This window comes from Lepisma saccharinum, chromosome 13, assembly GCF_977018435.1.
Source record: "Lepisma saccharinum chromosome 13, izLepSacc3.1, whole genome shotgun sequence".
Classification (NCBI taxonomy): domain Eukaryota; kingdom Metazoa; phylum Arthropoda; class Insecta; order Zygentoma; family Lepismatidae; genus Lepisma; species Lepisma saccharinum.
Genome location: NC_139241.1, coordinates 1,550,237 through 1,562,320, shown reverse-complemented (window position 1 = coordinate 1,562,320; position 12,084 = coordinate 1,550,237). Strand labels below are relative to the sequence as shown.

The following is a 12,084-nucleotide window of genomic DNA, read 5'->3' as shown; positions in this document are numbered from 1 at the left end:
AATAATTTGCCCATTCTTCGCAGATTAGGAGTTTATGAACAAATGATGCTAGGAAACCGGATATTTTTTAAAAAAGGATTGATACACACACACACATACATACATAGAGAATGAACTTCGATGGAAAACATACCACTTTCAAGTTTTCCAAAATGCACTTTAGATCCACGCTTAGCCAGTCCATTGTTCCTGAAGGACTCATCGGTTATGACGCACAAGCGGCTACATCAGTATTCCTTGAAAAGCATAATGTTTGAAAAATACACGAAAAAATCTGACAAAGTTTGTCTATTTGTGGATCATTGTATGAATCTGTTTGAAATAGTTCCCTGGTACGAAGAAAAAGTAAACATAGTATTCGATGGAATTCTGACCATTTCCAAAGTATTTCCATGATGGAAAGTAAATTCGGCAAAATACAGAGCGTTCCCTGACATTTGGTACGAGACTCGGCGGAAAGCGGCTCGGCATCGGCGCTTGTCTTTCCCGGTGAATGGGTCCGCGACAGTCGCTTATATTAAACCTCGTAAAAATGTTTAGAGTAACAGGGTCAGTTCTGAATAAAAGAGGAAAGAAAAATGGGAAAATAAAGTATACAAAGACAATCCGCACACCATCCGTGTGTGATTTTACGAAAAATCGGGAGAATTACAGTAGACGAACTTGCACGTGTAAATGTCAATTTCCTTCGGAGATGCCAGGAATATGTTGCAGCAGAGGGACATCATTTTTAACACCTTCTGTAGTCAAGGTTAGTACACAATATAAAAACTGTAATTTTAATAGCCGATTCTAGCGACTGTCGCTGACCCGTTCACCGGGAAAGACAAGCGCTGATGCCGGGCAGCTTGGCGCCGAGTCTCGTAGCGAATGTCAGGGAATGCTCTGTAGTAGTATGCTTGAAAGTAGGAAATGTAAAGTTTTTTTTATTATTATTATTTTTTTATTTTTTTTATTTTAACATACTTTCAGTGTGAAATTCACATTCAGTAAAAGCAAAATAAACATTCAATACACAAAAACCTTTCTATTTATCGTCCGAAATCACAGAGCATCCCAAAATTATCCGAACAATTTGTTCAGGGAGATTTAAAAAAGCCCTGTGAACAAAATAACACCGTTTTATTCAGTAGCGTACGCAAGGGGGGGCGGGGGTTACCGGGTTCAAACTTCCCCCTTGAGCTTTTGAAATATTATGGAAAATGCTGTAGAAAAAAATTAAAAATGGCTAATTTATCACAGTCAAAGATCTGCGACAGTATTAATAATAATAATTTGAATTATTATTCCCATGCAGCATGAAGAAAAACACAACATTCCAAACACAATCTAAGCGGCCGCCAAGTTCAATTTTGCAATTTGTTTTGCAAAAAGTCGCGCAGTGACTCTCGCGAGAATTGTGAAAATTCCTTGCTTCGTCGCAGTGTGCCGACCTTATTTCAAACGTTCTTCCCGGTACTGATTTCACATCCCCTTGTGCACTCTCAAGTGATGCTGAGTCTACATCCACATCATTAAATAATGTTGAAGAAGTGCTTTGTGAATCACCTAGAAGTGATAAATGTGTTGGAATGTCTATAAACTTACTTTTCAACAAAAACATAGACTCAGTGGAATTCAGCAACATGTATTCTCGCGCTTCATCATCATCCTGGGCGAGTTCCATAGGTAAAGGTAACGTAAATTCCCTCGTGCATATAGCACCGTGCCATGAAGGCACACGTAGTGGTGTGGTGGGCCCCAAAGATTCTCGATCTCGAACTATTTTGCAGGTGATGTGGTCAGCACCATGCTCCGGCAGCCTTCATCCCCCAGGGTTGCTCTCAGACCCATTGCTATGAGGCTGGGTGCGGAGACAAGGTTGGATAAATTCCAACCAATTCCGGGAATCGAACCCGGATATCCCACGAAGTTGTCAAACTTGACCAGCGCGGCTCCTTGAATGAATTTCATATTTCGATCGATTATTTCAATAAATTTAATATAGTTGCATGTTTTTATGGATTTTTTTCACACTTAAAATGTCTCACTTATCATATACAAATAACCGTTGACTAGACAATTATTTCGTAACAAAGAAACAAAAGAAATGTAATTTTGTTCTATTTCTTTCATAAATAGCAGCTGCATTAGTAGTAATTATTAGTAGTAATTAAACTAATTGATTATAATAATTATTAATTAATTTATTTTTATTAATTAATTAAAGTGTAATAAAACAATGGTAATGTGAATTTGTAGAAAGTTTTCGAAATAACACCCCCCTTGATGAAATCCTGCGTACGCTACTGGTTTTATTTCCTACCCCAGCACTAATAAATCATCGTTCTTGAAACAGAGATGTCCCAAAGTTTAATATATATTGTGCGGAAACGAAAAATTGCAATGAGGAGAAGTACAAGTTGCAGTAAAACAATAGGTAAACAATGGTAAACCAAATAAATATAGATATAATGTAAATATGTACTGTATTTGTTCGGTTACATATATATTGAGACAAATCCATGAAGAATTACATAATTATTATAGTAACTCCATGCCTCTCCCGTATTCTGCCCGTAATTTTCCAGGCTTGTTCAAGTACGTTACTGCATATTACAAGAAACTGTATAATATGTTTCCTGCCTTTCTACCTGAAATCTATTCCCTGCTGTCTGCTTTTGTTTTTCTACCGTCCCTACTTTTCATAGCTTCCAGGGCCTTCTTGCCTAGCATGCCTTGGTCGCGAATCCCACCCTGCAAGCTTGTTTACTCTGGTGGACCCGTCAGAAATATTTTTCCTCTAAAACGAACATGTGTTTCTCGTTCTGTGACCAGTAGACAGACCTTTTCTCGCCCCTCCCCCTCTGCCCTCCGCGACGAGCCTCGGGTGGCTGTAGCAGACAGGCAGAAATTTAGCATTACGCATATGGGAGAATTACTTTACTGGTTCTCTTGGGAATATCAAACTTCCGATGGCGGAAAAAAACATATGATGGGGTAGAGGATCCATTGAAGATTATATTTTCAGAAGGAAAATACAAAACTCCCATTGGTTTAGCCGTAACTTGAATTTAAAGTTGCTCCTCCATAAGGAATACATGGGATTCTGTAAATACTAATTCATCATATTTTTCAAAGACCGTATAAGGCGTAATAATCAACTTAAGAAACCGCTTCCACTTGCCAAATGGGGAGAAATTCATACTCTTCATTTCTGGCGGAGATCTTTGTAGTAGCATTGCTCATTCCGACGATATTGGAATAAATGCATGTCTGGTGCGTTATTGTCCCTCTTCGCCTTAATGTTACTTCAAAACCACTGATTAAACCGATTATAGTGAACCTCAAAGTAGGCTTCCCATGAAGTATTTTAAGTTAACTGTAGGAAAAATTAATTAAGCACAATTAATTATTTATATTTAATCCATTGCCAAAGAAGAAACAGGATAACTTACTGCATCCAGCCTGCTTCCGAGAACAATATTTTGTGACGTTACATTGAGAATTACTCTGCGTGGCTGCTCTATGGACTGGACACAATGGGAATTCGTATTCCAGGAAATACGTTGCCCCAGGCCCAGGCTGCTTCTTGCTTCCACTTCGACCGGAAGACATTCTCTTCATTCCCTCTCTGTTGAAATTAATCTCTTGTATGAGAATACGAGAGTAGCTCACTTTGTCCAGGATGTCTCGAACGATTTTATCCTTTTCAGCACGTTTCAGAGATTCTGTAATAAAAGATCACATTCAGAATACAACAAATCATAAAAGAATGATTCTTTTAGTACGTAAGGTACAGGTAAAGTTCCCCAAGCATACAGCACCATGCCATGAAAGCACATTTAGGGGATGTGGGGGTAGGGCTCCACACATTCTCAATTTCGGCAATTTTGGAGGTGATGTGACCATCACCACGTTCATGCATGCATCAGTTATTAAAAAAAATAATGTGTTCCAATGCATCCTTGAGGGGTATAGTAGTTAATTCTGTTGCCTTGTAATAAAGGAATCTCACGTTTGATTCCTGCCAGGTACTCTACCATGCATTTTAAAATTGTACATCCAAACTTATTCATACCACTTTTCCCTCCTATATATTTTAAATGTTTCTATCGCTAGTGAATACATCATTTCCACAAGTTAGAAATGCCACACGTTCTTTTCTACTTTCACACTTTTACGTCAATTTTTTTACCTCATGACCATAAATTTGGTTCGACTTTTTATATTTGGCATCAATTTTCTGCCATTTTTGGCTAATTGTGACAATGAGGATGAGTGATGAAATTGACGAAGAAACCCTCACAAAGAATATCCATGCCCAGACCATGATTTGAACCCATGACACCTGGCATTGTAACACTCAGCGCTAACCACTCAGACACACACGCACACATAGAGAGAGAGGGAGGAGGAGGGGGAATGGAACCCCAATTATATGTTCCCAAATTCTACATTTTCCTGCACTGCATATTGAATCCTCACGGTTCCACCCAATAGTTCATAATGTACATATGACGTTTTCCAATAATGTTATAAAGTTTTTTCATCAAGCTCCCATCAAAAATGTATATGTGTACATACCTACATGCGCACACACACACACACCAAAACAAATCCAAAATTTTGCAACATACAGGTATAAAAAAACTACCTTTCAATGAATTGTTGGCTTATTCACTCACTGGTAAGCACTTAAAATACTTTTACAAGTTTTCATGCACTGTATTCAATTCTTTGTAACATTACATGATCTCACAAGTAAAGGGTCACTTACGGTGAAAGAAGTTGCCCGGTAATGCATATATTTTTGTAAAGTACTCCTTAACTAAGGTACAGGTGAAGAATTAGGGGCAATGGGTCGGAGGTTAAGGAGATAAGGGGTCTCAAAGTTAACATGGAAGTCTCTGGGAAGATCCATAAATCCGTCGCCAACTGAAGCTAAATCACTAGTGTTTCACTCCAAACGTAGAGTGATGAGATTTTTAGAGGAAATGAATGTCGAACTACTAAACGCAACCAAATAATAACACATTTTGTTATGAAATTTGAAAGTAATTTGTTACTTGGATGACGAGCCCGGGAACAGGGTCTTGCCTTATGACTTCTGCTTCGACTCGATTGGAACCTACAAGTGCTTCAAGTGCGACGAAATCACATTTGTAAAGTGTGTTCACTGCGAGATGAGCATTTGTATGAGCCACGCACTGCTTTCTGAACTTCACATTGATTGTGTCACTCTATGAATCCAATTACCATGTGTTCTGCTTCCAAATAACAAACTACTTTCAAATTTCATAACAAAATGTGTTATTATTTGGTTGTTTCAGTAGCTGGACATTCATTTCCTCTAAAAATCTCATCACTCTACGTTTGGAGTGAAACACTAGTGCTTTAGCATCAGTTGGCGATGGATTTTAGGATCTTTCCATAGACTCCCATCTTAACTTTGAGACTCCTTATCTCCTTAACCTCCGACCCATTGTCCCTAATACTTCACCTGTACCTTCGTTAAGATGAGTACTTTACAAAAATATATGCATTACCGGGCAACTTCTTTCACCGTAAGTGACCGTTTACTTGTCAGTAGCTAAGCACATTAGTGGTCAACTTTTATCTTGCTACCGAAGTTCCCAGGTTTGCTGTGAGTCCCCCTTCATCATTTCATCTAATCATCACTCATACTCATTGTCACAATTAGCCAAAAGTAATGCTAAATAACAAAAATATATGTACAAATAAAATACATTATTTGATACGGTATTTTCATCAAACTATTAGCCAACTGCTACACAGTTACTTATACTCTCACCTGAATTCATTTTTGAGGGCATTAAACTGCTCATATAATCTCCTCTTGCTAGAAAGTTATCAGGCACCTTCTCTACATGCTTGCTGTAATCTTGGAAGATGTCTGCATGTTTGTAACTTTCTGGTTCCTTTACTTCATCTCCTACCATTATATCCTGTAAACAAACACAAAAAATGTTTGTGAAATAAAACAAATAACCAGAGTTCTCTACCAACTGAGCAAGTTGCAAGTTCAGATCAAGTATGCATTTTTTTGCTGAAATTTCTATGTAGTACACCTCCTTCCTATGTGTCAATACATAAGGTAAAATACAGTTCTACAGCGGGAAAACCAGGCACCGTTGAAGCCAACAATGTTCAGTGCTTCAATGAACACACCTTTGCAAATGGCCCCCGGGGCCAAAAATGGCATCCTGGATGGATGGACACAATACGGGATGGATGGACACCGGACAACATGTGCAGGCATCTCACGGACACACTCACAAAAACTAATCCAAACTTGGCACCCTTATCTCAAAAAATGTGTTCGCCATCTTGAATTTTCAACTTTTCCAAAATGACACCATGGAGGCTCCAAATGGCAGCTTTTGGCAGTTTTTGTCAATTTTTTCAGCTCGATGGATAGGAACTTGATCTCCTCGAGGCATCCTGCTGGTTCCCCTACTGATGAACCTTGATTTGCCCTCCCCACTGTACGTGTTGGGCTCTCAATGTGCCCTTGGGTGCGGCACCGGACCTCTCCCCAAGTCATGTGGTGTACCTCTTTTCGTTTGCCAATCAACACGGAGGGAGAAAATTGGAAAAACAAAAAGAAATGAAAAATCCAAAATGATTTTGTAAAATAGAGATAGCTGGTCGGAAGGGGGCCGGGATATCTCTCTGCAACCGATTTCATTAGGTGATTCTTCTCTCAATGACGCCGGAGGTGCACACTTGGCTAAATGGGGTCTCTGGCTCTACTTTGGACACCCTTAGTGTTTGCCCTATGCCCCCACCACTGGTGCATAGGGAACCCCAGTTGGATTACCATATGGTACCGGTCCCGTTGCACAGAAATGTCATAGTATGAGAGAGACCCAAGTTCGAGCCTTGGTCAATCCTGTATCTTTTGCTGAAATTTCTACATCACCCTCAATGCTAATTAGTAAGGACGTTGTCAAAGGGCTTTAATGTCAAAAAGTACACATACCTTTGCCGCTTCATGCTGCCCTTCGTTAAGTTCCGTAACCATATCCAGTAAGCTCCCCACTGGAGACAAATCATTGAGAGTCCCCAAGGCTTGCAGTTCTTCTTCCGGACTCATTTTCTTGCCTGCAACGAAAAGCAAATAAGAAATCAGAACTCATGCTTTTATGCATTCGTAGATATTCACAAATGTGAATCCTCGGATATTGAAAAGTGTAGAGCTCAGAATATGCACGTAAATATGCCATGTATGAGGGGGAGGCAATAAATAGGTCACAAACTGATGTGGGATAACTGAAAATAGTAGTGAGTAGTTTCTAAAGGTGTCATCAGGTGGCAGCACAATCCACCTTAATGATATTCAGTTGGTAGTCACTAGATAGCAGACAAACACGTGAACAGCTCAGTTTAAAAATGGTGACAGCGTTCAAGGAGTGTACGTTACAAGAGCAGCATGCAGTTGTGCATTTTGTGTGGGCAAAAATACTTCCTGGAAAGGGTATTCATTAGGAAATGTTTCCGGTTTACAGTGAGAAGTGTTTGTCATGTAAAGTGACAGAAGGACGGTCAACATTTCACGAATGATGAAAATGTTGAACATGAGGTGCGACTGTGGCTGGGACAGCAGCCCAAAGACTTTCATGCAGCAGGTTTTGGGCCACTGATAAAATGATGGGATAAGGTAAATGTCCTTAAGTTCAACAGGTTAAGGAAAATTTTTGCAGTTAATTGCTTGTAGTGGCTTTCGTATTTCATAAATGTGAGTAATCTTTTTTTTGGCCTGAAAGTTTAAAGATTCTACTTTCATCCAAAGAGTATTTTGCATTCCAACAGTTAAGTTACATAATTATTAAAAAATCAAAAAGTTAATCCTACAATATGTCCCTAAGTTCGACACCCTGTCCTTAATTTTGACAGTTTGTGTACCAAAATTCGACACCCCCTTATATCTCAACATCAGACACTAAATATCCAGATGCTAATAATACCAATAACTGCACATGTCCTTCTATTGGCATTTCATTATATTCAACTGAATTTACAGATTTATCAGGGCATGAAATGAACAAAAAAAGATTTGTTGTTAACACCCCCTCTTTTATGCTCAACAAAATTTATAATATTAACATGAATTACTTACCATGCCAAAGGCTAGGTACATTAAAGCAAATAAAACACTGAAAATGTTGATTGTGTTTATATTACAACTTTGAAACATTGTTTTACAGGGTGATTCCCAATGGTGTATCAAAAACAAGGAAAAAAGTTTGAGGATATCTCGAGACCTTTTTACCTCGGATTAAGAACTATACGGTCGAGATCAAATTCACATTTATATGAAATAAAGAAAAAATTAGTTTCAAATCTTTCGATGATAAAATATAAGAAGTTCAATTTTAACTTTTATATATCTTGTAAAATTACTGGCACGAATATATATTCACTTTGAGTGCATAAGGAAAATTACCAACATCGAGTATTAATGCACTATATATTTAAACAAAATTAAACAACTGAGTTTAACAAGTTCTTACATAAATTCAATACACGTTTTATATATATATATGTATATATTGAAGCATAAATATTGTTTTGCATTAACCTGTTTGCATTTTACAGGTTTATCTTCAAGTTTGTCACATTAAGTCATTTATTATTGAGAAAATTATTTCCGTCCTTGCGTAGATCTTTATGATGACAATCGGAACCAAACGCTCGATTACACAGGGCCGCAAATTAAATTCAATTTAATGTTGTTTTTTGTTTAATAGGTGAACTTTATTATTTGTGACATGCTGATCACGAATATGAAATTCGTTTTTCTCTATCACGCAAGGTTTTCTTACAAATCAAATTTCAAAATTTGGGCTTTGTCCAATATTGCATACTGTTTTATTATAATTTTTCTTTTCTTCAATCAGAATAAGTAGCTTATCACACTAAACGCATCAACATGTTTATTTTAAAATGAATATAGACAGACACAAAGGACCCATATAATATAGAAAACGACATATAGCAGCATATAATATAGGCTACACACAAGAAAATCATTACACAATACATATTTTTCAGTTCTGTTTAGCACGCTTCCTTCTGTAATCTTTCCTAACTTTCTTGTGATTTTCTTCTGGCGTTTCTCTGTACAATGCCCAACAGTAGTCAGCCATCATGCTAACACTCCAATGTCCTTGACCCCTTTCTCCATATCCCTTATGTCCTGATGGGACCATTTCCTTGTTCCTCACTTAATTCACCAAGATTTTGTGGAAAGTGTAATTTGAGATTCATGTTACAACCCAGCTCTTGAAATTTAAGTAACATATTCTCAACAACTTCTCTGTAATCAGGACTTTTGTGGTTCCCCAAGAAGTTCAACACTACTCTTTTAAATGCTATCCAAGCATCTCTTTCAGCTACAGTCATTGTTTCCTCGAAGTCTTTATCATTCATTAATTTCCTAATATCTGGTCCAACAAAAACACCTTCTTTCACTTTGCCGTACGACAGGAATGGAAATTTGTTGCATATGAACTGGAAACATTGTCCTTCCTTGTTAAGTGCCTTCGCAAATTGTTTAATCAGCCCTAATTTGATATGAAGAGGAGGAAGTACAACTTTCTCAGGACTGACTAAATGTTGTTGTACGATGTTATTTGAACCCGGGTTCAACGTTTTCCGTATTGGCCATTCTTTTCTTTCCCAGTGGTAATATCGTGCCCTACTATCCCACTCACAGATGTAACATGGCATTTTCGTATATCCACATTGTAGTCCAAGTAAAATGCTCAACACTTTAAGATCACCACACACCAACCAACCATGGTCTTCATATTTAATTTTATTAAGAACAAGTTGCATATTGCTGTAGGTTTCTTTTAGTGACACAGAATGAGCAATATTACATATTCCATTATGTAACAGAATAAATTTTAAACTTCTTTTATTCGAGTCAATGAATAGCCTCCAATCAGTTCAAAGACAAGGAAAATTTAACTTAGTCAGCAAACCGGACACATCACAATAAAACACGAGAGAATCTTCTTTCGAGAAATAAGGCACAAACTCTTTTTCTCGGTGTCTGTACCAGGAAAATGTTGTTCCACGAGCCAGCAAGTTATTTTCGTTAAGTCTGGAACCGAGAAGCTCAGCTGATTCTTTAGATAAATTTAGGTCTCTAACAAAATCATTGAGTTCGCTTTGAGTGAACGGTATAGGGTCCCCAGATCCGTGAAGGGGGTCATAAATGTCATCTTCCATTTCACTTTCTTCCACTGAATCACTTAGTGAACCAGGATCACTTACACACTCAAGACTTGATGGATGTGTCGGTACAGGCAAGTCTGGACCGTGCAACACAGCTCTCATTGCAGAGGGAATATTGGGATACACTATCCTCTTCTTGTTTCTAATATTTCGACCTACAATTTCACAGGAACATAAGTAACCATCATTGCTGTGATCCTGAGGCACCATCCACACCATGGGTATTGCAAATGGCATAGATGACCGCTTTCCCGTGCTCCAGTTTCGTAAAGATTCCACACATGATCTACATGTGTGGGGTCCATGATTTATCTTGATCTCCTAGTTTCATTTTAAAGTATGCGTAATATGCTCTTCTTACAAAATCTGTAATTTCCTGTCTCTGTATCCGGGAAACAAATTCACCGCAGATGTAGCAAAACATATCTGGGCTATTCAACCACGAGATGCCATGGCCACACATTGCAAATTAGGACTTTTGAGAGTTACATATAAAATTAATTTCAAATGATATATCAATGTTTTACATAGTATTATTTTCAGCATTTAGGCAAGAAACATATTAATTAATTTAAATAAAACAAAACTTCTCTGTATTTAAAGCTTGTTCGTCTTTATTACTTGTTGAATAATTTTGAAACGTATCAGTGACATCTAGCGACAATCACTTCAATTGCACTGAAAGGCGCATACCACAACCCACATATAAAAATCGTGAATTGTAAAAAATTCTTGCGTGATGTGAGAAAACTAATGCCAGTTTCAGCATCAGCAAGTTCAAATGCATGTAAAACACCCAAAATTATAAAAACAACAGAACCCATGCGGCCCTGTGTTATCAGCTTAGAATCAAATACAAATGGTCCCAGGCGATCTTAAAGATCAAGCAGTGTATCCGAACTCACACTGTTACAACTTTTTCACAGTATACAAACTTGCGAATACTTTTCAAGTGACAAATTTCGAATTGTACAGTAATTATACATTAAAATACTTGTAAAATAAATTAGATACAATAAAATAAATTTTACAATATTTCATTACATGTTTACGTATTTTATTTTCATCTTTTACCGTTATTTTAAGTTTTACAATTTTGGTGGGAAAAAGGTTATTTACGCTCAACTTAGATTTTTCCCTTTCTGTGAGTTGGCTATGTGTCCAAGTTTAGGATTACTTCTCAACTCTGGGATTACTCTTCAAGGCGCTTCTTTTAGCAAACCGTAAGTTTAATGTCGAAAATCAACCAAAATCAATTTCAAATGATTTGTACATGCTAGTAATATGTTTTAAATACATGTTTGTGCCCAAATACTTATGAAAGAGCAAATAAAAGCTGCTGAAACCAAACATATGTGCGATTATGCATTATTTTGGCAATTTTCGGTAAGCATATCATTGATCACAAACCAAATTACATCGCAAAATTATAAAAATATTGTAAATACGTGAAGTTTGGATATGTACTTAAATAAGAACAAAGCCAAAGTGGTGCAAATTAATTTTGTACAAATATAAATCGCCAAATACGAGCTCAAATCGAAAAATTCGAGAAATAAATTTATTTTATTTTTCACATTATGATGGTACTCATTCTGATACCGTCATACTGGCGCCCAATGGGCTTACCCACGCCAAACTATCATTTACAATTTTCTAAACTTATAACATCACATGAGATCAAGATAAGATCTGTTATTACCAAGAAAACAAAAATTGGTAAAAGAACATAGTAAACATAAATTTATTTCTCAATCATGAAGTGATAATGAACTTCTATAGCATATCATACATTTTGTGTCAAAATTATAGACCAGAGAAAATATTAACCTATAT

The 12,084-nt window shown here is 37.1% G+C and overlaps 1 protein-coding gene across 1 annotated transcript in view; it reads right to left on the bottom strand.

Moving 5' to 3' along the window:
• LOC145997114 (C2 domain-containing protein 3-like) overlaps positions 1–12,084 on the bottom strand; it is a 123,702-nt gene that overhangs the window by 85,911 nt on the left and 25,707 nt on the right. The window contains exons 4-6 of the mRNA XM_083133740.1: positions 6,986–7,107; positions 5,795–5,948; positions 3,438–3,710 (exon numbers count right to left, since the gene is read on the bottom strand). Coding sequence (XP_082989866.1) covers positions 3,438–3,710; positions 5,795–5,948; positions 6,986–7,107 — 549 coding nt within the window. The remainder of the gene's footprint in view (positions 1–3,437; positions 3,711–5,794; positions 5,949–6,985; positions 7,108–12,084) is intronic.